Source organism: Miniopterus schreibersii (assembly GCF_964146895.1).
Source record: "Miniopterus schreibersii genome assembly, chromosome: 14".
NCBI lineage: Eukaryota > Metazoa > Chordata > Mammalia > Chiroptera > Miniopteridae > Miniopterus > Miniopterus schreibersii.
This window is the reverse complement of record NC_138114.1, coordinates 18220885-18246794: the sequence shown is the minus strand read 5'-3', so window position 1 is coordinate 18246794 and position 25910 is coordinate 18220885. Positions and strand designations below refer to the sequence as shown.

The 25910-nt window shown below is 50.5% G+C and overlaps 1 protein-coding gene across 1 annotated transcript in view; it reads left to right on the top strand.

The window, feature by feature from the left end:
• The window catches only part of LOC308567371 (cadherin-23-like), a gene marked incomplete at both ends in the record, with an annotated part of 250272 nt that overhangs the window by 195325 nt on the left and 29037 nt on the right, over positions 1-25910 (top strand). The window contains 3 exons of the mRNA XM_081158790.1: positions 19943-20007; positions 23537-23774; positions 25128-25233. Coding sequence (XP_081014916.1) covers positions 19943-20007; positions 23537-23774; positions 25128-25233 — 409 coding nt within the window. The remainder of the gene's footprint in view (positions 1-19942; positions 20008-23536; positions 23775-25127; positions 25234-25910) is intronic.

Below are 25910 nucleotides of genomic sequence, written 5' to 3'. Positions count from 1 at the left end.
CCCCGGGCACAGCAAGGTATGCCCATCCCATCTCCACCTGACTGCCAGGTGGGTCCTGTGCCTTTGCAAACACTGAAGTGGGCCGGCAGCCCTGGGTTGGAGTCCTGCCTCAGCCTCTTACCACAGGGTGGCCTTAAGCAGGCTCCTAGCTGTCCCTGGGCTCAGTCGCCCTCTGTAAAATGGGGAGAATAGTCCCTGTCTCAGCAGAGCTGTGGATTCCTGTGTGAAAAGGTCGTAGTCCCCAGCCCTCACGCAGCAATGCTGATAGTGGTACCAGCACCTGCTGCGTGCCACACATCCGTCCAGTGGCCTCTCCCTCTTCTGAGAGCATTGGTTCAACTTGAAGCTATAATCGTATACCGCTGATAGCAGAAATTGCCAACATGAATTATTAGTAAGTCTAGGGATGATAACCCAAGGAGTAGGACCCATCCAGAGACCTTTAGCAAAACCCAACAGAGACAATCTGGCGAATGCAGGGAAGAGTGGCAGCTAGACTTGGGGACAGGCTTGGGCCCTCCCCTTCCTGACAACAGCCCCCGGGGCCCCCCTGCTCTGCACCCTCTCTCCCCCCACTCCTCCTGACACCCCTCACCCTGGCATCTTAATTGATCTCATTGTTCTCGAATCCCTGGAGACCTGAGACTCCAGCTGTGCTTAAACAGAACAAAATCTCCTCCAATTTCCCCACCGTTTAAAAGAAAATTGAATTCTTTATCTGCAGCCTGGGGAGGGGAAGAGGGAGGCTGGAGGAGAGAGAGGCGCTAGTAAATAGTGTGTGTGTCACCCCAGCCCTGCTCCCAAGCTGGCCTGGAAGGCCTTTATAAACACACCCTCCCCCAATTTGGGGGTGTTCAGGCTGTACTTGTGGGCCCCTTTAATCTGCTCTTGGGTTCATACTCAATCCAGGGGCCAGCAAGGTGCTGTCCAGGAGCTGGGAGGACGCTGAGCCGGCTGCTGATTGACGGTCTGAGTTCCTCTGGCTGTCAGGCCTCAGTGCTCCTGGACTGTGTTTATCTCTTTAATCTAAATATCAATCCGTAAAACCGAAATAGGATGGAATGAGAGGTAGGACAGGCGCTAAGGACAGAGGGAGAGAGAGGAGGAGAGTGAACACAACCGGTTGCCGCCTGCCCGCCACCACCCTGGGCTTCTAGAAGGAGCCAAGGCAGGGCAACAGGGCATGTGGGTTGGGAGGCCTCCCAGGGCTACCCTCGATGGACTCAGGCCTGGGTCAGGATGAAGAACTGTGGCTCCCCACCCCTGCCCCTGGAGTGGATTTTACAGGACTTTAAGGTCTGACAGTTTCCAGCCATTTAGTCACTAAACTAATTGATTTTTGACAAATTGATCTAAAGCTCCATTGCCTGTCGAGCCTCTGAAGCCTCCCTCACTGGTGCCTACAGATTCCCCCATTCTTGGCAGAAGCAGCTCTGTCTGCCACTGACCTTTGCCCCCTTTCCAACCCCTCCCCCTCAAGAGGTCAGTGTTGTTTATCACCACAGCCCTGGTGAAGGGGGTTTTGTGAGCTTAGTAAGTGCCAAGCATTTCTCAGCATGTTATTTGTCTCCTCTGTGCCGAGTATACAGAAGAAAGAAACGGAGGCCCAGAGAGGTTAAGTAACCTGCTCAGGGTCAGCCAGATAGTAAATGGCTAAGCTGGGATTCAAACCTGGGTCTGTCTGACTCGAGAGCCCCTAGACCTCCCTCCTGTTCGCTGCCCACCATCGGTGCCCACTCCCGCGCTGGGTTCCGGCCTGTTGGAATCAACCATCTCTAGAGTCCGAGGAGACGGGCTGAGCGCTGGCCTGGGAGGCGGGAGCCGTTCAGTCACCGGGTGACCTTGAGCTCCCGGGGCCTCTGTGTCCTCATCTGTAAAATGAAGGTGTTCTGCTGGACACTCTCTATGGCCGCTTGTGGCGACATGTGTGACCAGCTGCCCCCACATTCCCCTTCAGAGCCGCGAGCCTGTGACTCCTGCACTGTGCCTGTCAGTCACCCTTCAGTTGGTTAGCCGCTGATTGTTCCTGCTCGGGCAGCTGCTCAGAGGACACCAGAGCGAAGAAAATGGACCCCTCGAGTGAGGGGACAATGGGTAGCTGTAAGAGTGGCCGAGGCCAGAATGAGTTCATAAATGCTGCAAACGAAATGCCTGTAGAAAGTCCACCTGGGCCATGCACTGGGAAGGCATGAGCCCCGGGATGGGATGACAGGGCAGGGATGGGCCATAGCAGTCACCAGGGCCCAGGCCTGAGGGTTCGTCCTGGGAGCTGTTGGGAGAAAGACTGAGAGAGCAGAGAGGGGGTCTAGGCAGGGGTTAGCATAGAATTTATGCAGAAAATGAGCTGGGCCTGTGGGTTTGGGGTGGCTTCATCTTGCACAGTCCCCGTAGGAGGGATGACAGCTGTGGTTCCTGCCAGTTTAATTCTGGAGTGGCTGAAAGCCCGTATGCCCATTGGTTTATGTAGCACTTTAAAAAAAAAAAAAAAAATTAACCATGATCCATAATAAAAATTACATTTAACTTCATAACCAGGACACACACACATATTTGTATCTAGAACAAAACAATGCTTCCTTGCTGCATTCAATGCACTCTTGTATTTTCTATTTTATTCTAGAATTTATTTTTGATGAGAACTTTTAAGATTGCTCTTAACAACTTTCAAATATGCAATACAGTATTATTAACTAGAGTCACCATGCTGTATGTGACATCTTCGTGACATATTTATTTTATAACTAGAAGTTTGTAGCTTTTATCCACCTTCAGCCATTTTACCCATCCCCACACTCACCTCTGATAACCACTAATCTGCTCTCTATGAGCTAGTTTTGTTTTGTTTTTAGATTCTATATGTAAGTGAGATCATATTTGTCTTTCTCTCTTTTCATTTAGCATAATGCCCTCAAAGTCCATCCATGTTGTCACAAATGGCAGGATTTCCTTCCTTTTTAATGGATGAATAATAATCTATTGTGTATATAGATACATCATCTTTATCCATTCATCCATTGACGGGCACTTAGGTTCTTTCCTTATCTCAGCTATTGTAAATAATGCTGCAATGAACATGGGGGTGCAGATATCTTCCTGAGTTAGTGTTTTCATTTTCTCCAGATAAATGCCCAGAGGTGGAATCGCTGGGTCATATGGCAGTTCTATTTTTAACTTTTTGAGGAACCTCCATCCTATTTTCCATAGTGGTTGCACCAATTTACATTTCCATCAGCAGTGCACAAGAGTTCCCTCTTCTCCACACCCTCACCAACATTCATTCTGTCTTGTGTTTTTTATAATAGTCATTCTAATAGTGTGAAGTGATATCTTGTGGTTTTGACTTGCATTTCTCTAATGATTAGTGATGTTGAGCACCTTTTCATGTACCTGTTGGCTCTCTGTATGTCTTCTTTGGAAAAAGTCTATCAGGTCCTCTGCCCATTTTTTATTGGATTGTTTGGTGGGTTTTTTTGCTATTGAGTTGTATGAGTTCTTTATATGTTTCAGATATTAACCCCATATCAGATATATAATTTGCAAACATTTTCTCTCATTCAGAGGTTGCCTTTTCATTTTGTTGGTTTTCTTTGCTTTGCAGAAGCTTTAACTTTGATGTAGTCCCACCTGTTTATTTTTGCGTTTGCTTTTGGTGGCAAATTCAACAAGCACCACTGAGACCAATGTCAAGGGACTTAGCACTTATGTTTTCTTCCAGGAGTTTTATGTTTCCAGGTCTTACATTCAAGTCTTTAATACATTTTGACTTTATTCTTGTATATTGTGTAAGATAGTGGTCCTGTTTCATTCTTTTGCGTGTGGCTGCCCAGTTTTCTGAACACTGTTTGTTGAAGAGACTCCTTTCCCCACTGTATATTCTTGGCTCCTTCGTCATAAATTAATTGATCATATATGCATAGGTTTATTTCTGGACTCTCTATTCTGTTCCATTGGTCTGTGTGTCTGTTTTTATGCCAACATCATACTGTTTTCATTTATGATATAGTTTGAAATCAGGGAGCATGATGCCTTCATCTTTGTTCTTCTCTCTCAAGATTGCTGTGGCTATTTGGGGTGTTTGTGGGTCCATACAAATTTTAGGATTGTTTGTTCTATTTCTGTGGAAAACACCATTGGAATTTTGATAGGTTGTACTGAATCTGTAGATTGCATTTGGTAGTATGGTCATTTTAACAATGTACTTCCAAGGCCTGAGCATGGAATGTCTTTCCGTTTGTGTCTCCCTCCATTTCTTTCATGAATGTCTTATGGTTTTTACCCTACTATTTTCTATTTTATTCCACTAGATTTTTTTTTTTTTTTAATGCTAGTCATGACCCATTAAGTTGATTTCATGACCAACTAATGTGTGGTTACCTAAGTTTGGACATCTCTAGAAGGAGCCTTCTCTGCTTACTATGTAATGATGATGATGATGATATCTACTCATGTTCCTCAAGTCCTTACTACTGGGGGAAGAGTGGCAAAGACCCGAGATTCCAGACTTAAACCACTGAGGCTTATCCTGACCTAGCCATTTCTGAGCTACATGACCTTGTATCAGCAATGACCCAATACAGTTACCAGTGATAGAAATCTCCAAACAAGGTCAAAATGTATTTCTCTTCCATGTAAAAGCAGTTGAGAGGGAAAAAGCTGTGGGTGGCTCCTTCAAGCTCTCTTCTCCACCATTTCTGAGTGTGGCCCTCATCGTCATTGTCTGAGATGGTGGCCAGCCTTCACCCCCATACTCCAGGCTGCAGGGTGGAGGAAGTGAAGACGGGCACACTCTCCCTTTTCAGGAGACTTCCTAGAAATGCCTTGCAGACTTCTGTCATTTCATTGGCCAGAACTTAGTAATGGCTGTACTTATCTGCGAAGGAAGCTGGGAAGTGTAATATTTTAGCCAGATAGTGTTGTGCCACCAAAAAGTCATGGTTTCTGTTCATTTGAGAAAGGGAGTATGTATGTTTAGTCTCTGCCAAATAACCTCTGTGTGCCTTAGTTTCTCCCTTCTGGAATATGATGATGATAGTTCCTTATAGATTTGATGTGGGGGTTCAGTGAGATAATACATGTGAAGAATTTAGCACACTACCTGACAGAGTAAATGCTAAACAAATACTAGGTACTAATACCAAGTGTCTGTCACCAAACGAAGCCCCTTACCATGTGTTATCTTATTGAATCCCCACAGCAACCTGATGAAGTAGAAATTAACCTCCCCATTTTATAGATGAGAACACTGAGACTCAGAGAACTTGGGTGTTTGCTAGAGTTTATACCTGTGGAAGGGGCAGAGCTTACGCATGAACCTTATCTCTAGGGTGCCAAAGTCCTTTCCCTTAACTATGAGGCAATGCAGCCTCCTCATGGAGACTAAGCTCCTCCCTGAGACCTGATGAAACTTGGGACCAAGAGATATGAGGAGGTGCAAACTGAACCCAAGGCCAGAGCTCCCTCTGCCTCCCCAGCCACCTACAGAGGGTACTCCCTACCCAAGGAGAAACAAGACCAGGACCAAAGACCCCTTTAGGCATTTATTATAACAAGACCTACAAACTTGGGGTTGGAAGAACAAGGTCTTTGATTCACTGAATAACCCTGGCCAAGCCCCTTTTCCTTGCGAGCCTCAATTTCTCCATCAGCAAAATGGAGAGAATACCACTGAACTCTCTCCCCTTTCTGGGATCATTTTTAGAACAGTGTAGCCAGCGTGTTTTGAACTCCTTGGGTACAAGTTTTTGTAAATGAGATATGCCGCTCTCCTCTCAATGCGTTTCTCAGTCTGTTAGAACATTCTGACTACTGGGAGTGGGGCGGGCAGAGGAAGGAAGGAATGCAAATGTCTGTGGACAGGGGTAGTTCTCAGGCACGAGTTTCCCAGCATGCCCTCCCCATGCTGCGCTCACAGGTAGCATCGGACTTTCTTGCCATCAGACCCTGGGCTGGACTGGCCCAGGTAGGTGAGGGGCTGGGGCTGCAGTCCTCTGCTACTCTCAGACATCATGAGTGATTAATAGTTTTTACGTCGGACTTTGACCTTAATTTCTTCTGTCGTTGTGGGGCTGTAAAATTCATTAGGGACCCTCAGGCGGAGTGATGGAGATGTCAGGTGGGCAATCATGTGGGTATTTAATCTATCAGATGTGTGGCTTGCCATTTAGGGAGTCAACAAGAGAATGTGGAATCAGTGTGGTTCATTAGTGAGGAGCACATGCCAGGCCAATCAGTGCCCACCAATGGCAGCAAGCACGGGGGGCGCTGCCACCCACGCTCCAAGTAACCTTGGAGTGAGGACATGTCCTGGCTAATAGGTGGGACAAGCCCACACCCAGGGACCTCTCCTACCTTCCGGCTAGACCTGGAGTTCCCTGCTACACCCCACAGGGAGAGGGGAGAAGAGCGAGAGCTGCAGGCTCAGGGTGGGATACAGTGGTGAGACCCAGCAGTGGGGGAGGCAGTCCCAGCCATGGTGTGGCTGCACCCCCAGGGGGTTGATTGGACTGTCTGTTCCTCCTCCTTCCATCTCCTCCACACATAAGGTCCCACTTAACTGAGCCTCGGCCACGGTGTCTGTCCCCACGCCTCTCTGGCACCCTCCCCTTCTCATCTGCTACCACATAATCCCAGCTTGATAACTGGCTCCCAAGAGGCCCCAGGACCCTCCTGATTGTGAATGTCTCATTCACAGCCAGCCAGCCAGCCAGCCACCCCCCTCCTCCTCCTGCATCCTGGGAGAATGGCTTTCTGCATCCCAGTTTTCTTTGTTTGATGGTCAGATGTGATTTTTAAAGTCACTCAATTGAGTCTTCCTCAAACCCAAGAACATGAGAGAATGGACAGTGTTGCGAAAGGGTTGGGAGTGGGATTGTTTTTTTTCTTCTCTTTGTGTGTGTGAATGTCAGGCTGACTGTGGGACCCTGAGCTGTGCAACGGTGAGGGCAGGGAACATTCTGCCTGGCTCAGCGTGCGTGCATGGCGTCTGGCAGGGAACATACTGCCTGGCTCAGCGTGTGTGCCCGGTGTCTAGCCTGAGGCCTGTGTCCATGGTCTGACTCCCTGGCAAGCAGACCCTGAGACAAAGGTTCTGGGGCAGGTGGTTTACTTGGAAAGTGACTCCAGGAAACTCAGGTGGGAGTGGGGAGGGAGACAGGGTCACTGAAGGGACATTGCGAAGCCAGTTACCACAAGGTGGGACTACTGGAGCTCCGTCCACTGGAAACCTGGGGGGAGAGGCCGTGCCTGAGTCATCCCACCTCAGGGCAAGCGATGCATCCACTCCCAGCCCCCACTGAGTGAGGGCAGCTCCCAGGGACACAGACACCTCATCGAGCCAACTCCTTTCTTGAGGAAAAAGCCCGCAGGCTGAGAGAGGCGCCGGCAGCCCCTGGCAGGGCAGGTGAGCACAAGGCTTCCTCCAGTCGGGCACTTTCCACATCCATGAGAGGAGGTAGTATTAGTACTTATCTCCCAGAGTGGGAATGGAAGTGAAATGTTTTAATCCACATAGATGTCTCAGAGTAATGCCCGGGATGCCCGGGCTAAGCAAGGGTGAACTGTCATTACGATTTTGCATTTATTATCAGCTGGCGTGGCTGCGTCTGTAAGACGGGATCGTGAACCCTGTCTTGATGGTTGTCTTAGGACAAATGAGGGACAAATCATGTCAGGTTCCTCGCACAGTGCCAGGCCCACAGAGCCGCTCAGCAAGGCGGTGATCTCAGCTCTCCCAGTTATCTGAGGGGCCCCACACTGGTCCTCTAGGTGGACTTCCTGCGTCTCCCAGCAGGGGGATGGGAGACTACTAGGCAGCTGCAGCAGCGGCGGCCACCTGACAGCCTTTGACATCCCTGTAATTGCTTTCCCAGGAGGACTTCTTTAAGCACAGAGCTGTTGGCCAGAGCAATTTGCTCCCCATCAATTTTTATTTCCAGGTTTTAAAATAAAATAAAGAGAAATAAAAGGAGGTGTTGGAACCCAAGAACAACCCCCATGGCTGCAATAACCAACGAGCTGGGACCCCACACCTTGAGAGCACCTGTCAGCCCAGTTCGCATCCCTCCTCTGCCCATCGCAGGACCGACACGTTAATACATGGGCTCGGGCCTGGCTCCTGCCAGAGCGCCCCCTCCTGCAGGGCTCAGTTCCGTGCCCCCTTTCCTCCACCTGGCCAGTTGCTGGGGGTCGGCTGCTGGGGATGGGCAGCTAGAAATAGAGAGCAGTTACAATTGGGGGTGGGAATACTAATACTAGCTTCACTTAGGAATGTGGACCCTGTGCCAGGCTTTGGTCTAAAGCACCTTGCATGTAGTACTCCTTCAGTCCTCACAACCATCCCAGTGAGGCAGGTAGTATCGTTAGCCTCATTTTACAGAGGAGGAAACTGAGGCTTACAGTGGCTGTTACTATGGTTATTCCTTCTTTTCTGCTTCCTGTCTCCTTTACCTCTTCCTCCCTCTCCCTTCCCACTTTCTCCCATGGTTCTGTCTCCCCTCCCCCACCATCATCCTTCTGGCATCCTTCCCTTCCTAGAAGTCCATCAACTCAGGATTTGCATTTGGCTTGTCATGGTGGACAGGACCTCATAAGTCATCATATATAATCTCGTTCATTCATTCATTCAGCCCCTGTCTGTCGAAGGCCTCCAGCCCTGGGGACCCAGTTCCTGCCCTCATAAAGCTTATGTTCTAGTGGAAGGAGACAGCCAGTAACATTCGCCCAGATGCTCCTGCCAAAACCATGCCTTTCTCCCCACTGCCTTCGTCCAGCAGCATGACCTCTCAGCTCCAGCTGAGTCCAGCCACTTCCCCAGCACGTCCCTGACCACCCAGTCCGAGCTCCCTTCGCCTCTCACCACAGCCTCTGCAACTGCAATGACCACCTCAGCTGGCTCCTGTTCGGTCCCAGGAGCCTGTTATCCCAGCAGCAGAGCAGGCTTTTACAAATGCAAATACATTTGCAAATGTAAAGGAATTCCTGCTTGCTGAGACTCCAGGGGTGGCTGGGTGCCAGTCTCAAGAGATGGGAAGAGCATTCCTGGCAGAGGGAACCGCTAGTGCAAAGGCTGTGAGGCAGCAGGAACAAGCTTGGCCTGGAAGCAGCCTAAAGACTAAAGGAGGAAGCAGAGTAATGGAGCAGTGGGTTAGCAGAGAAGGTCAGAGGCTGCCGAGGCCAGCCCACGCCAGACCTCAATTTTGTCTTAAATGCCCAGGGAGCCTTCTAAGCTGGTGAGTGGTGTCGTATTGTCAGATTCTCCCTCTGGCTCTGGTGGAGGACGGGCTGTTGGTGCTAGACCCAGACCAGTCGGAAGGCTGTGCAACCCGCAGGCCCCAAGCCCAGTATCACTCGAAGTCCCACAGCTGGATGGTAGGGCAGATGCTGGATCAGAACCCAGATCTTCTCGTCCCGTTTGGGTGGTATTTTGGCTATTCTGCACTTAGCCACAAATCCTTGTTGAGGCCCTTCTGGTACTGTCCTCTCCCCCCCTCCCCTGGAGAATCATATTTCTGACCCTCTGGGGGCAGAGAGTACAGCAGGGATAGTAAGGAAGCATTTTTTTAAAGATGCTCTGGTCATTTTGTTTTTATTGAAGTATAGCTGACATAGAATGTTATATTAGTTTCAGGTGTACAACATAGTGATTCTACATTTATATTCCTTATGTGATCACCATGGTAAGTGCAGTAGCCATCTGTCACCATACATAGTTATGATGATGTTATTGACTATTTTCCCTGTGCTGTACATTACATCCCGGTGACTTTGTTTGTTTGTTAACTGGAAGTTTGTACCTCTGATTCCCCTTCACCTTTTTCACCCAGCCCCCCACACCCCTCCTCTCTGGCAACCATGAATTTAATCTCTGCATCTATAAGTCTGTTTTTGTCTCATTTGTTCATTTGTTTTGTTTTTTAGATTTCACATATATAAGTGAAATCATATGGCATTTGTCTTTCTCTGTCTGACTGACTTACTTAGCATAATACCTTCTAGGTCCTTCCATGTTGTTACAAATGGCAAGATTTCCTTTCTTTCTTCTGGCTGAGTAATATTCCACTGCACGTATGTTCCACTTCTTTATCCACTCATCTACTGATGGATGCTTCAGTATGGAAGCAGCCTAGGTTGCTTCCATACCTTGGCTATTATAAATGATGCTGCAGTGAGCATAGGGGTGTATCTACATATCTTTTTGAATTAGTGTTTTTGTTTTCTTTAGATAAATACCCAGAAGTGGAATTACTGGTTTGTATAGTAGTTTTGTTTTTAATATTTTGAAGAACCTCCCTACTGTTCTCCATAGTGGCTACACCAATTTACATTCCCACCAACAGTGCACAAGGGTTCCCTTTCCTCCACATCCTCGCCAGCACTTGTTATTTTTGTTGACTTTGTGAGCATAGCCATTTTGACAGGTGTGAGGGGGTATCTGATCGTGGTTTTGATTTGCAGTTCCCTGATGATTAGGGGCATTGAGCATTTTTTCCATATGTCTGTTGAACATCTGTATGTCATATTTGTAGAAATGTCTGTTCAGATCCTCTGCCTATTTTTTTCATTGTCATGTATAGCAAAGAGGCTTTGACACAAGTTCCATGTGGTTGGTTGTTGGTTGTAGAGAAGACAAGCTTGAGAGACATCCTGAGGCCTTCTCTGGACTCAGTACCATAATTGATTACTAATGTCTGCCATGAGCATGGGTGTCCGTCTGGTTCCGGAATGGAACATGAGGGAGGAAAGGCCCTCTTCTCTTTCTCTACAGCTCCAGTTGGGTCCCCACCCTTTCCTAGCTGCCCTCCTACTCAGCTGCTCTACCCTCTCATGTGCTCTGAACCTCTGTCCTTGGCCTCCAGCCCCAGTGTCCCCAGTAGCACCCTCTGTCCTAAGGCCTTCTGTAGGCCCAGAAGACCAAAGCAGGATCCAGGGGCTCTCCTGAATGCCTTTCTTCCTGTGCTCCACAGTCTCCCCATGATCTCTCCTGCACCCTATTGTTCACTCCCTGGTACCACTGCCCACCTGGAACACTCACCCTCTTATCTCCTACAAGAAGATACCCGCCCAGGTACCCACCATCATTTTCTCTCCTCCTAGGAATGTGACCATTCCCCCAGGCCCAGGGACCCACAAGCAGCAGCTTCCAGCCAAACTTACCTCTGCCCCCTAATACCCGCCACGCCCTCACCCATCGTCCCTGGCTCCCTTCTCAGGTTAGCTAGCTTCCTTCTGAGATGACAGGGGAAACCGAGGCACCAAGCATTTCCCCAGAAGTGCAGGGCAGACAAGATATTTCCCGACCATTAGCTTTTACCTCTTATCCCAGAGAAAAGCTGAAATCCTCACCCACAGCACATGGGAGGGGGAATATGCGAACAGGGGAGAGGGCCAGGCCTCGTGGGTCTAATCAGGACAAGTGGACGGCACCCCAGCCTCTGGGCCTCCGAGTTCCTCCAGCAGAGTCCCTCTCGCCTCCCGCCAGCCACCTCAGTCCCCAGAGCTTGCAAGAGTGCACTTATTCTCTCGTAGTTGAAGGAGTTACTCAGAAGGGCTCGGCGAATGATGAATGTGGAAAGCATTACCAGCGAAGCACGGGGCTCCGTGGAGCTGTTTAAAAATGCATTCTCCCATGTAAATTTCTGCTCCATCAATCCTTATGACATGTCAAACATTGCTATTGTTTCCTGAACAAATTGTACGGCGTGCCCTTCTCTGCGGATTTGTGCATGGGAGCAGAACTGCTCGCCGGCACCCGCAGCCTGCCTCAGTTGCTGGGACCCAGGGCTGCTGGGGAGGCAGCTGGGCCCGCCTTGCTTCAGAGCGGAGCCTCGGGCGGGGTGTCCGGGCGAGCGTGCGTGACGAGGGTGGGGAGTGATTGAGTGTGTGCCGCTGGTTGCCAGCCTGCAGGGACAGGCACGCAGGTAGCTGGGGAGGGGATGTGGAAGGGCCACCAGGGCTGAGGTGGGGGTTTGGGGCTGCTTGAGATTGAGGGTGGGTGTGAGCATGTGTCTGTGTGTGGTGTGTAGCAGGATGGGGTCCTCCTGAGCTAGACACAGAGGAAAGGAGAGGTTTCTATGAGAATATGTGGGGACAGGAGGTATTGGGGGCTGCCTGAAACAGAGAGAGGAAGTGGTGTGTGTTTGTGTGTGGAGAGGGGGGAGGGAGGGAAGGAAGGAGGGAAGGAGGGAAGGAGGGAAGGAGGGAAGGAGGGAGGGAGAAGTGTGAGGACATGGGAAGAAAGAAAGAGGACTTTCAAGCTATAAAGAAGGGTAGAGGGTGTTTAAAACCATGAGAGGGGAAGGTGTCTGTCCCCAGGGAGGGGTCGGCGATAACAGAGTACAGCAGTGCCAATGCCCCATAGTTTGGAGGGAGATCTTGGAAAAGGCCAGAGCAGGTGGGAGTCAGGTGGGAGCATAAGACCCAGCATCAGCAGGTGAGCATCTGCAAGGCCACAATGAGGGACAGCCATGGGGGCAGAGAGACATGGGGGCAGTGTGTGGGCAAGGCACGCACCCTCTAGGGGGCCCTCTGTCCAGGGCAAATGAATAGAAGAGGGTGATAGAGTGACTGTTGATTGTGAAAACAGGCTCGGTCAGAGGGAGCTCTTGGGAAGGAACAAGGAGACCAGAGGACCTGACCCCTGTTGAAATGATGGGTCCCCTGGGAGTGGGCATGAGCTATCAGGATGAGCATCAGAGGGCAGGGAGCTGGGCATAGAGCCCTGGCATACCAGTTAAAGAGACAGCTACATCCAGAGGGTGCTGGGTGAATAGCCCTGGCTGTTTTGGGAGGGCATTCGCAACCAGCCAGGCTGTCCTAGCCTTCAATAGGTGACAGCCTCCCCAGTCTAGGCCCTGAGCCACCTGCACACACCAAGTCCCAGTTTAGGACAGGAATTGGGAGCCTTCTTTGAGGACCAAGGGTCTTGGCCAAGGGCCTGCCTCCTGAGTAACCACAGCCAGAGATCCCTTCCTTCTCTGCTGATGGGCACAACCAGGGTTGCTGGAGCCCACCCTCTCTGAGCAGAGGCTGGGAGAAGAGCCACTGTGGCAAGGAGAAGACTGCCTGTGGTGCCCATCTGGCTTCTATAGGGTGAGGACAGTGACCTGGTTGGAGCACCCTGCGTCCCATGGCTGAGCTCTCATACTGGAGGAAGATGCCTCTGCCCCACCCCACCAACAGGGGAGCAGGAGAAGGAATGGTTAAGAGCACCCTCTTGCAGTCAGTGTGCTGAGTTCACATCCCAGCACTGTGGCTGTTTGACCTTGGGCAGGTTCATTGACCTCTCTGAGCCTCATTTCTCTCTATCTGTAAAATGGGGATAATATTAGTACAGAAGGTCCTTGGGAAGATGGATGAAATAAAGCATGAGAAATGCTGGACACAGCACATGGCACATAGTATGTGCTCGAAGGGAAATGGCGGGGGCACCATTGTACCCCTTCCCACCTGGAAGCCAGGAGAATGAAGGGCATTTATGACTCGGGCCTGACCATTCTGGGGATTTGACTATTCCCCCACTACAGGTTCACCTTGTCTTAACCTTTGGAATTTCCCCCCCGTGTGTATTTATTTTTTTCCTTTTTGTCAGCAGAAGAAAATTACAGTTCTGCCGGCATTGTCCATCACGGAAATAAGCACTTGCCGATGCAATTATAAAGGCCCAAATGAGGGAATTAGTTTTGCTGGTAATGCCAGTGTTGGGAAGAATCAGAGAAGATGCCTTATAAATCACGCACTGGGCAGCAGCCAGTCCTGGCCCCCTCTCCCAGATACTGACCATGGGGATAGATGCTGACCTGCTGGCCCTTCTTCCTGGGCTGCAGGTGCTTCCACCAGGGCAGGCTGATTGGGAGGAGACGTTCTCAGCCCCCTCCAGGCCTTGGTACCTGCAGGAGGCCAGTTCTTCCCAAAAGCTACCTGGGCATCTCAACATCTCGGTGTCCGGCCAGTGACTGGACAATAGACCCAGATACACGTGGCAAGAAGAACGCTTCTCCAGGACTAATCCATCTAATACAGCAACCCAGTCACCTGCTAGCCCATTTTCTGCTTTACTTTTCTCACAGTTCCTACCGCTGTTGATCTGAAATTGTTATTTAGTTAGTTCTCTCCTCCATGTCCGTCTCCCCTTTCCAATTGTAAGTGACATTCCAGCAAGAGCATTGCCATGCTTATGGCTGCAACTTCAGTGCCTGATGCAGTAGCTGGTACATTGGAAAAGCTCAGAAAATATTTACTGAATATGTGACTGATTGAGAGTCTGGTCCCTGTCTCCATGAAAGTTTTTTCCATGGTGTTCCAAGCGTCCTTCATCTGCCCCTCCAGGCCCACCCTGCCCTTCTCTCCCGCTCTGCTTGTGCCCTGATTCAGGACTGCATGGGCCATTCAGTGAGTCCCCGCCCTTTGTCTGCCTCTAGGGTTTGGCCAGTAGGAGCTTGGATGGGAGCTCAGTGCTTGGGAGACTTGTTGGAGATGCTTTGTAAACCCCAGCCACGTACCCTGGGCAACCAGAGCAGCCTCACTCTGGCTGCTCACTGCCCACCATGGTGTCTGCTGATAGGGGTTCAGCCTCCCAGGAGGAAGATCAGGTTGGCACTCAGTGGCCAACAATGGAAATTCCAGATTTTACTAAATTTGGCAATGATTTTGAGTCCTGTGCTGGGCACAACAGAGGATACAAAAAGGAGTTAGGTACAGGCTTCTCTGGCAAGGGGGAAATGGAGCACACACAGGTAGTTTTCAGTAATGGCAGATTATGCTGCGTGTTCCAGAAAAGGTACAGCAAGGGGCTCTCAGGTCAAGAACAGTGAGCGGTCAGGAGCTCCCTGAGGGGGGGGCATTTGGGATGGGCCAGAGTTGGACAGCAGTTACAGAATGAAGGGATGGCCAACCAGGCAATGAAAGAACAGTCTGGCCTGGCTGGTGTTGCGCAGTGGTTGAGTGTTGACCCATGAACCAGGAGGCCCTGGTTCAATTCCCTGTCAGGGCACATGCCCGGGTTTTGGGTTTGTTCCCCAGTAGGGGGGCACACACGAGGCAGTCAATCGATGATTCTCTCATCATTGATGTTTCTATCTCTTTCTCTCCCTTCCTCTCTCTGAAATCAATAAAAAAGAAAGAGAGAGAGAGGAGAGAGAAACAGCCTGGGTGCATCAGGGAGAAGTGGGTACAAGACCACCAAGGCTAGCTGGGCTGTGCAGAGCCTGGACACCAAGTGCTGGTCTGGGATTTGTCCAGCAGCAGCGGGGCACTGAGGGTTTGGGAGCAGAGGAAGATCATTTTAGCCGTTGGGTTTGACTTCTTGCCTTGGGCCTCTTACAAGAGTCTTGACCAATAGTGAGATGTGCCAGCCAGTGTGTCCCTGTGGGTGAGATCCCAGCCCCTGCGAGGATAGTAGTGGGCACAGAGGAACCAGAGGGAGGGCTTGCAGCACAGGTGCGGTGCTCACCTGAACTTGGTTTGGCATTTCTTAGCATCGCCAGGTACAAGATGAGAGTCACCCAGCCTGGCCAGCTGGCCATTCCCATCCCCATCTCTGTAGCCATCTGACCTGTGGGAGCCTGAAGTCACCCTGCAAGGAGATGGATTGCTCACTGTAAAACATGGTGGGAGGGAAAAGGTATTCATGAGAAGGACATTTGTCCTCTATCCACAAGCTCCTGCCCACTCCTCAAATCCTACTTCCTAAAGTGGGCACGACGGCCACTGTCTGATACTTGGTCGGTCTGTTGGTCTTTCAGTTGCTCAGGCATATAGCAAGCCTTGGGAAGGAGGTTGTTTTAAAAAGTGCCACGATGCCGCATGTGGGGCTGGGGTGGAACCCGTCACTGTCCTGGACAGTGCCCTCTACTGGGCTGGCTGGCATTGCAGAGCTGCTGAGGCCTCAGTGCCACAGGACTGCCCCGGGCTGTCTATCCTACAAAGTGCTGAATGGTTCGAAACAGGGATTTGGAGGCCAGCTCTGCCACTTACCAGTCGTGAGACATTGGGCACGTTACTTAACATCATCATTCGTCTGTCTGTTAAAGGCAGAGAGCAGGGGTTACAACAGTCCCCTCCCCATAGGGGTGTGGCCAGAACTGAACAATGTATCCATTAATACTGTCATGTAGGCGTGGATGCCCATGTAGCTATAGATGACAGCTATCAGGAGCTTGCCGGAGCTGCCTTTATGTCCAGGCCCCATGACCCCACCCGCCCTCAGGGAGCCACAGCTTCAGCTCCCAAGTGCAGTCAGGGCTGGGAATATTGCAGAGCACGAACCCAACCTTGGGGAGTCATGGGAGACAGGAGTGGGTGAGCCAGGCAGAGGGAGGAAGCCGTCTACGCAGATGGGGCAGACAGGCAGGTGCCAGAGCCAGTCAGGTCCAGCCTGGGTCAGAGACGAGGCTGGAGCCCGCTGCAGAAGCTGGAGTACAGGGCTGGGAAGGCACGAAGAAGAGGAGGGACTGTCCCGAGGGCACCAGGGAGCCCTGGAGGGCCTTCAGCAGGACCCCCCAGTGGTTGGGTCTGCTGCCTTCTCCCGGGCACAGGGCCCCTCCCCGGCCCCACCGCAGCCCAGCACTGGCCTAGGGACGCCCTCTGTGTCGGCTGCCGCCCCCCCCCCCCCCCGTAGGGGCACATGCAGCTTTCATGCTCTTATTCTGCTTCATGCATTTGAGAAATGGAAGTTCTCCCTCTCCCCTTCACCAGCATACATATTTCATACGGTCATTAGACAGTGGCACTAAAGGACTCACAAATCTTCCCTGGTCAGCATCTGCGGCCTGGGCGGGCACGACGCCCCCAGGGAAAAGGGGTCAGTGTGGGAACCATGGCTGTGCCCAGCCCACCTGGGGAGGAGATGGGGGTGGGGGTGGGGGTGGGGGAAGGAGAATGGCAGCCACCTCTGCCTGGAAAGAGAGGACAGTTCTATCTCCTCCCTGGGGGCTCAACACTAAATGTCACTTGGCCTCAGCTTCTCCAGGCCCCGGGGTGAAGGGTACTGTACAAGGGGACCTTAGGGGTCCTTCCCTCCCTGACAATCCAAGTGCAATTCTGAAGGGCACCCAGGGTCCGATGTGACTTTCAGGGGCAGGGCCCCCCTTACAGCATGCCCCAGGCTCTCACTTCCTGCACGGGCCCAGCCCTCTCTATCTCCCCCGATGCCCTCCATATTCCCAGCCACTCTCCCCCCTTTTCCTGGCCCTCTTCTTTCCCCCCTCCCGCTCCATTCCCTCTCTTCCCTTTGAAGCCTCTCTCCTCCGTGTCTTTGCCCCATCCCTCCACCGTCCCCTTCTTACCAGTATTACTCTCCAAGCATTTGGGGAGCACTGCTATGTGCCAGGCATTGGCCACGCTCGGGGGCGAGCCTGGCAGCTGCGGCCCCGACCTCATGGCTTCCCCAGACACATGAGGGTGCTGAGGCCCCAGGGGGATCACTGTTTGGTCACACACTGACCTGGGCTGTTGACAGTGGCCTGGAACTGGGCTCTCTACAGCACACTGACCCCTCGCCAGGGGCTCGATGGCATCTGGGCAGCTCTTCCTCAGACCAAGCTGCAGTTATTATGGTCTAATAATACCACACATGCTGAGGGTTATGTGTCAGCGGAACGAAAGGGAACTTCGGGGCCCCTCCCCTCCCCTTCTCCTCTAGTCCCTGGAAGGGGAGGAGAGGGGCGAGCTTATCATGAGGAGCTTTGGTCTCCTCTGCCCTGGGATAAACAGGTACCTTTGCTTCTGAGGCCAAGCTCTCTTTTTGGTTTAGAAGCAATAACACGTGGAGACTAAGAGCATGGCAGTGGGGCCTGGGTTCAAATTCTGGCTCTGCCCCCTTTTTAGCTGTGAAGCCTTGGGTGAGTGATTCAATTTACCCTCTCTGTGTCTCAGTTTCCCTGTCTGTAATAGGGTTGCTATGAAGATAAAATATATAACAAGTGTAAGGTGCTCAATAAGCAGCAGTGTCGAGAGGCATGACCTAGGGCGTCAGGGAGGGTCTATCAGGAATCAGTCCTGGGTTGGAAGGTGGGTTACATGGCTCAGCATCTTCCTTTTCACTTACTTGACGTGCATCCCCTGAGGACCTGTGATGTCCTCAGAGCCAGGATGGGGCAGTGGAGGGGACAGAGATCTGCACACAGCCTCCTGGAGCACAAACAGTGGGGACGCTGAGTGTAAATTGGGCACGAGGCCGTCCTTCCACAGGTATGCACGTATCAGATCATCACGCCATACACCTTAAATGTCTTGTCACTTATATACCTCAGCAAAGCTAAAAAATTAAAAAATAAACAGGTAAAGGTATTGAAACCTATTTTTAGCAGCTGAATTCTACCCAATTACGATCCTACAGAGAAACCTTGAGTGTAAAACATGTAAGTGGACCCCAAGGTCAGCCCAAGACCATTCCCTCCTGGCGTCTGGTGGCAGGCAGCAGTTTGCCCAGCTGCAGGGCAGTGGCCTGGGAGGGGAACAAGTCACAGTGCCTGGCACAGAGTGTATGCTTCATAAGTAACTATCGAGTGAATGAGTGAATTGTGTTATTCAGCCTGCACTGTGGACTGTCCCATGCCAGGGACAATGGAGAAGGCAAGAGGTCCCAGCCACAAAAACCAAACTGCTCTAGAACGGCCCTCATCCTAGAGAGGAGGGGAGATGAGGAGGAGCCTCACTCAGATGGCATGAAGGAAGGAACCCCAGGCTGGAAGCGGGGATTCCAGCTTCTCCCCCACTCTGCTTGTAACCTGCTCATGACCTGGAGTGGTGACAGGGCTACCCTGGGCCTCACTGGGGTCTGGGCCTCAGTTTTCTGATCTGTGAGATGGGTGGAAATATCTGTCTTCCTCATCATGTTTGGACAGTTGTGAGGATAAAGTCAGGTCGTGATAAACATGGCTGGTCTCTGAAAATGTAAAAGGTCTGATCACATAGGCCAGCGATGGTCACCATTATCGCCGTTGTCATCAGCATCAGGCACGCCTCTCTGCCTCCAGTCTCTTTTGACTACAAGTGACAGAAAGCTAACTTGGATCAGCCTGGGTGAAACGGGTATTGTAGGACTCACGGACCAAACCGAGGTGGGAAGGGGTGTCAGCTCCAGGACTCCAGAACTACCAGGACTCAGCTCCTGCCTTTTAGCTCTCCTTTGAGAGCACCTTCATTCTCCCCGCCCATCCGGGGGGGGAGCAGCTCCTGGTTCACTGTCCCAGCCTCACTGTTTCCAACGAAAACTTTTACCCCCAGCAACCATTCAGAGAACCCCAGAGAAGGATTCTGATAGCCCAGCTGCCATCAAGGGCCACTCCCAGCCCAGTCCTTGTGGTCATGGGCAGCAGGCTTTTTGCCTAGGGCATTGTCATCTGACTGGCAACCTTCTCTGCTGCAAACAGCCTGCTGCCCACTCCACCCATCTTCTCTGGCACCTCTCTGCCCAAACAAGTGGTCTGAATGGGAACTGCCTGGCATGAGGCCAAGAGGGGGTAGTTTCACAAAGTTAGAGATTTAGGTAAAAGATCAAGTTTCTAGCCCTTGCTGGTATGACTCTGTTGTTGGGTGTGGTCTCACGCACCAAGAGGTTGCTGGTTCGAATCCAGGTCAGAGCATATGCCTGGGTTTCAGACTCGATCCCTGGTAGGGAGCATGCAGGAGGCAGCCAATCAATGTTGCACTCTCGCATCAATGTTTCTTTCTTCCTCCCTCTCTAAAAATCAGTAAAAATGTATATTTTAAAATAACAGTGCTTAAAAAAAAAGAAAAATCAAGCTTCTAGAACTGTGCTCTCCCATATAAATTTAAATAGCTGTTGGTGGCTGGTGGCAAGCCTATTGAACTTCGTGGCTCTAGAAAACCTGGCCTGGACCAGAGGAGTTGTGCCGGAGAACCATGGGCTTGCTGCAGACAGCTGGTGGGGTCAGGAGCCTCAGCGAGGTCTGACAGGGCTGACTTCTTGTTTTCACCTTTGCAGGCAACGGACAATGACGTGGGCACCTTCGGGGAAGTCAACTACTTCTTCAGCGATGACCCTGACCGGTGAGACCCTGACACAACTCCTTCGCAGTGGCCCTCTGCCACACCTGTGATGGGGAAATTTCTCAGCACCTGGGAGGACCTACACCCCCAAGGCTAGAGCACTGGGCTGAGAGAGGGGACCCAAGGGCGCCGCTGCTGGTTTGGCCCTGATTGTGGTATAGTCTTGTTCAAGTCCTCTAATGTCTCCGGGACACAGTTTCTCTGGCCCTCAAAAGATGGCATTTTGAAGCTTTGAAAGCAGCTTTGAAGCTGATGATAGTCCAGCAGCAGCTGGCATTTTTGAAGCCCTTACCCTGTGTCAGGCATTTTGCCAAGTGCTTTATATGCATTTTCTGATGTAATTCTCAAAACTCAATGCTGGAGGAACTCGGTGCTAGGCACTATTAGCATCCCCACTTTACAGATGAGGAAGCTGTAGCCCAGGGAGGCTCAGTCTTTTGCTCAGAGGCCTGCCGCTGGTGAGGCACATGCACCTAGGGCCAGGCCTCTGTGTGTGGTCTTCACCACAGGACTCACAGCCTCCAGCAGGGGCTTGTCGTGTGCTGCAGCGATTAGGCAGGTGGCATGCCTCACTGCCTGATCTTTGTCAGCCTTGCCCTGTCACCCACCTGTGTTCTGGGGCATCTCTTTCCCTTGTCTTCAGTTAAGCTGAGCCCAGGAGAAACCCTTCCATTTTTAACATGTTCGAAAGCCAAGTTGAATTCAGAGGGCTGGTCTGCTTCTAAAACTGAATTGTCTGATACATCTGGAAGCCCAAGAGGATACATACGGTGCTGGCTGGCTGTAAATGACCAGGGAGAGACAGATTATTGGGTGCATCCAGCCATTCTCTGCCACTCTGAGATGGGGCCTCAAAATGGGAGGAAGGAACCAGCAGCGGGACAGACACACAAGGCACCCCAGTCCCTCAGGGGATCTGTGTTCATGAGGCCTTGTCCTAGTCATCTTGGGTTTCCTCATCTCTTCCCGTCTTCTGGGCCAGGGCTTTCCTGGTCTCAGAGCCAGGATCTTCCAGGCCTGGTGACTGGAAGCCATGGAACAGGTCAGGGCACACAGATGTCAGCTGACAACTCATGGGGGCACCTGAGGGGATGTTGAGAGGAGACAGGTAGAGGGACAGTTTCTGTGGGCCTTGCTCCCCACCAGGAGACATTTGTCAGATGTAGTCCCTTGAGCAGAAGATGAGAGGTAACTCCTGAGAGAGGACCAACCACACCTCCCCTTGCTGGATGCTCTGCTGCGTGTTTAAAACATTTTGGTGCAAAATCATCTGGATGGCAGAATTGGTTTTATTGCCCGGTTATGTGTGTGTATTTTATTGAGGTATAAATGACATAAACATTATATTCGTTTCAAGTGCACAGCATAATGATTTGATACCTGTGTATGTTGTGAAATGATCACAATAGGTCTAGTTCACATTTGCCAACATACATAGTTACAAATTTTTTTCTTGTGGTGAGAGCTTTTAAGATCTACTCTCTTAGCAACTTTTGAATATGCCATACAGTATTATTCACTCTAGTCACCACACTGTACATTGCATCCCCAGGACTTATTTATTTTATAACTGGAAGTTTGTGCCTTTTGCTAGTGGGCCAGTTTTCCCAACACCATTAATTGAAGAGACTGCCCTTTCTTCATTGTATATTCTTGGCCCCTTTGTCATAAATTAGTTGACCACATATGTGTGGATTTATTTCTGGACTCTATTCTGTTCCATTGATCTACGTGTCTGTTTTTATGCCATTACTATACTATATTGATTACTGTAGCTTGGTAATATAGTTTGAACTCAGGGAGCATGATGCCTCCAGCTTCGTTGTTCTTTCTCAAGACTGCTTTGGTTATTTGGGGTCTTTTGTGCTTCCATACAAATTTTAGGATTATTTGTTCTATTTCTGTGAAACATGCTATGGGAATTTTTATAGGGATTGCATTGAATCTGTAGGTTGCTTTGGGTAGTATGGACATTTTAACAATATTAATTCTTCCAATCCATGAGCACAGAATATCTTTCCATTTCTTTGAGTCACCTTCAGTGTCCTTCATCAGTATCTTATAGTTTTCAGTGTATAGATCTTTCACTTCCTTGGTTAAATTTATTCCTAGGTATCCTTTTTTATGCAGTTGTAAATAGGACTGTTTTCTTAATTTCTCTTTTTGACAGTTCATTATTAATATATAGAAATACAAAATATTTTATATTTTGATTTATTAGTTCTAATAGTTTTTTGGTGGAGTCTTTAGTGTTTTCTATATATAGTCTCACATTCTCTGCAAATAGTGACAGTTTTACCTCTTCCTTTCTGATTTGGATGCCTTTTTTTTTCTTGCCTAGTTACTGTGGCAAGAAAACTTAGTTAACTTGAATAAAAGTGATGAGAGTAGGCATCTTTGTCTTGTTCCCGATCTTAGAGGAAACGCTTTCAGCTTTTCACCATTGAGTGTGATATTAGCTGTGCATTTGTCATATAGGGCTTTTATCATATTGAGATACATTCCCTCTATTCCCAGTCTGTTGAGAGTTTTTATGAGAAAAAGATGTTGAATTTTATCAAATGCTTTTTCTGCATCTATTGAGATGATCATATGATTTTTACCCTTTAATGTTTTATCCTATTAATGTGTATCACATTGATTTGTGGGTGTTGAAGCATTCTTGCATCTCTGAAATAAATCTCACGTGATCATGGTGTAATGTCCTTTTAATGCATTGTTGAATTCGGTTGGCTAATATTTTGTTGAGGATTTTTGCATCTACGTTCATTAAGAATATTGTCCTGTAATTTTTTTCTTGTAATGTGCTTGTCTGGTTTTGGTATCACAGTAATGCTGCCTCATAAAATGAGTTTGCAAGTGTTCCCTCCTCTTCTAATTTTGGAAGAGTTTAAGAAGGATTGGTATTAATTCGTCTTTGAGTGTTTGGGAGAATTTACCAGTGAAGCTGTCTGGTCTTGCACTTTTGTTTACTGGGAGGTTTGCAATTACTGATTTGATTTCATTAGTAGTTATTTGTTCAGATTTTCTGTTTCTTCTTGATTCAATCTTGGTAGGTTGTATGTGTCTAGGAATTTATCCATTTCTTCTAGATTGTCCAATTTGTTGGCATATAATTGTTCATACTAGTCTCCTATGACCCTTTGTATTTGTGTGGTATCAGTTACAAGAATCTCTGACCATTACAGTTCTCCAACATCTAACTGTCCAGTAGGTAGAAACTCCTGTTCACAGCAAAGGAGGGTCATTCTTCCTGAGTTTCCTCTTTGAGTAAATCAACCTACTCCTGCCCTTTCAGTACCTGAGCACTTTACCTCCCATGTGGTCCTGATTCCTGCCCTCCACTTCCCACCCAACCCCCCACTAGAAAGAGATGTCCTTCTTATTTAGGGCAAATGGAAAAGAAGGCAGGTTTCGGACTCCATTTCTTTGTGTCTATCACTTTGGGCAAGGATAGGCTGGTAAACGCAGACCCTGTCTATCAGTTGCTTTACACCAGGGTGTCCTCTCTCCCCCTCGCCTGACACAGGTTCTCCCTGGACAAGGACACGGGGCTGATCATGCTGATTGCGAAGCTGGACTATGAGCTCATCCAGCGCTTCACCTTGACGGTCATCGCCCGGGATGGGGGTGGGGAGGAGACCACCGGCCGGGTCAGGATCAACGTGTTGGATGTCAACGACAATGTGCCCACCTTCCAGAAGGACGCCTACGTGGGTGCCCTGAGGGAAAACGAGCCTTCGGTCACACAGCTGGTGCGGCTCCGGGTAAGATGCCAGGCTTTCCTGCATCCAGCCTTGTCCCCCTCTCGGTACCTTCTGCTTGACAATTCCCTTGGAAAGCCACTGCAACAGCTGCTAACCTCCCATCCACAAAGAAGTCAGCCCAGATTTGGGGCTCACATTCTTGGTCTGCATGAGGCTTCTTCTGAGCACCACCTCATGTCCTTGGTTACCAAGTACAGCTAGTGTGTGTTGCAGCCTAAATTTCAGGTCACCATTCAGCAAAAGGATGCCCTCCTCACCTGCCTTGGCAAGTGCTGAGCAGTTTCTTGTGTGAGGACCCCCGTCCAAGCCCTTTAGAAGCTTCTGAGAATCAGGAACTGCTGTAGCTGGCAGCAGCCAGAGACCACGGGCACAACCCACCTCTCAGGAAGGGAAGAAGAGGCAGGCCCAGAGGCACAGCGAATTAGCAGAGTAGTAGAGGCAGGACTAGAACTCAGGACTCTACACTCCAGGTCCTCCTGCAGTGCGTCCCCAACATGCTTCAGTGACCTCTGACCATGAGACTGCTCAGTGTCCTCATGCCCCTTCCTCACTCTGCCCACTCAGAGTGACAGGACCAGAGCCTCCATTTAGAACTTGTTTCTGAAGCGAGGTGGAGGAGGTGGGCAAGGGAGAAGGCAGGACCATGTGCCCACCCAACGTTGGCCATGGTTCCCGTAGGACCCTGCTCCTGTTATACTCAGAGTGCTGGGCCACCCCTAGGCTCTCTACAGTCAGACATCTGGAAAGAAGCTACTTAACGCAGCCACCCAGGAGACAGTCAAGGGAAGAAGGATCTGACCCCATTCCAAGTGCCTCTTCCTTCCTTGCATTCATGTAACATGCATTTATTAGATACCTACTGTGTGCCAAACACCTTGCTGGACTCTAGGTCTGTAGCTGCAGTCAAGAAGCACAAGGTTCCTGCTTGCATGGAGCTAAGAGTCTGAGCGAGGCAGGCAGAAATTAAACAAGAAATCACGGGAATTGATGGGGTTCACAGCACGGGCCCTAACCCAGTCTAGAGGTCGGGGAAGGCCTCTGTGTGTGGGATATGCCAGCTGAGACTAAAGGGGGTGGGGAATGGTCATGCCAGGTATGGTAGAGAGCTCTCCATCCCCTAGGTAAAGCCTGGCCTTCCCCTATTCCCTCTAGGCCTCCAGCCTGCCCTCCGACACCCCAGGGTAGCTCCACACCCCAACATGAGCTGTGTCTGCTGGGAGCCAGACAGTGGCCTCCTGCTGAAAGGCAAGGAGAATCTGGATCACCCAAAAAGGGGGATCTGAGAAGAACCAGCCCTCGCCCCCAGCCACCCTCCTTTGGTTCTCAGGGCCCTGTCTGTCTTCTTCCCTCCAGGCAACAGATGAAGACTCGCCTCCCAACAACCAGATTACCTACAGCATTGTCAACGCCTCCTGCTTCGGCAGCTACTTTGACATCAGCGTATATGAGGGCTATGCAGGTACATGGTGGGCAGGCCTGAGCGCCCAGCCAGGAGGAGGGCTGGCGGGCGGGAGCTGGGGTGCACGCTCACACCTCTCTCAGGAGGGAGCCCTCTGTCTCCCAGGTACCCTGGATCCCTCATGAAGCTTCCTCACACCTCTCTCAGGAGGGAGCCCTCTGTCTCCCAGGTACCCTGGATCCCTCATGAAGCTTCGCCACAGTTCCTGTTGGCTGGAGCAGCACATGACCTGGGGTCACCCTCCCATGGGTTCAAGATCTATGTCTCAGATCAGCCAGATCTTTCTCTGGCTCTTAGGCCCATGGCCACCCAGGCATCTGATGTTCCCACAATCTGAGGGGCCCCTATTTCTTACGAAGGCTGCCTGGGCAGATCTGTGGGGTAGAGACTTGTTTGCCAAGCTGCCCCTCCTCTGGGCATGCTGTGGCCGCCCCCCAGCCCTCCCAGGATGAGGCCTTTCCCTGCTTGGCCCAGGCGTAGTTCCACACTTTGGGCCCTGCTTGCCCTGTTGTGAGTCCTGATCCCTAGTGCCTGTGAATGGAATAGCAGCAGCAACTTCAAGCTCCAAGATCCCAAGAGACCACCTTTTTTTTTTTTCCAGACGAGGCAATTGGGGTCCAGAGACAGGGAGCAACTTGCCCAAAGTCACACAGCAAAGCTGTCCAGGGGGGCCTTTG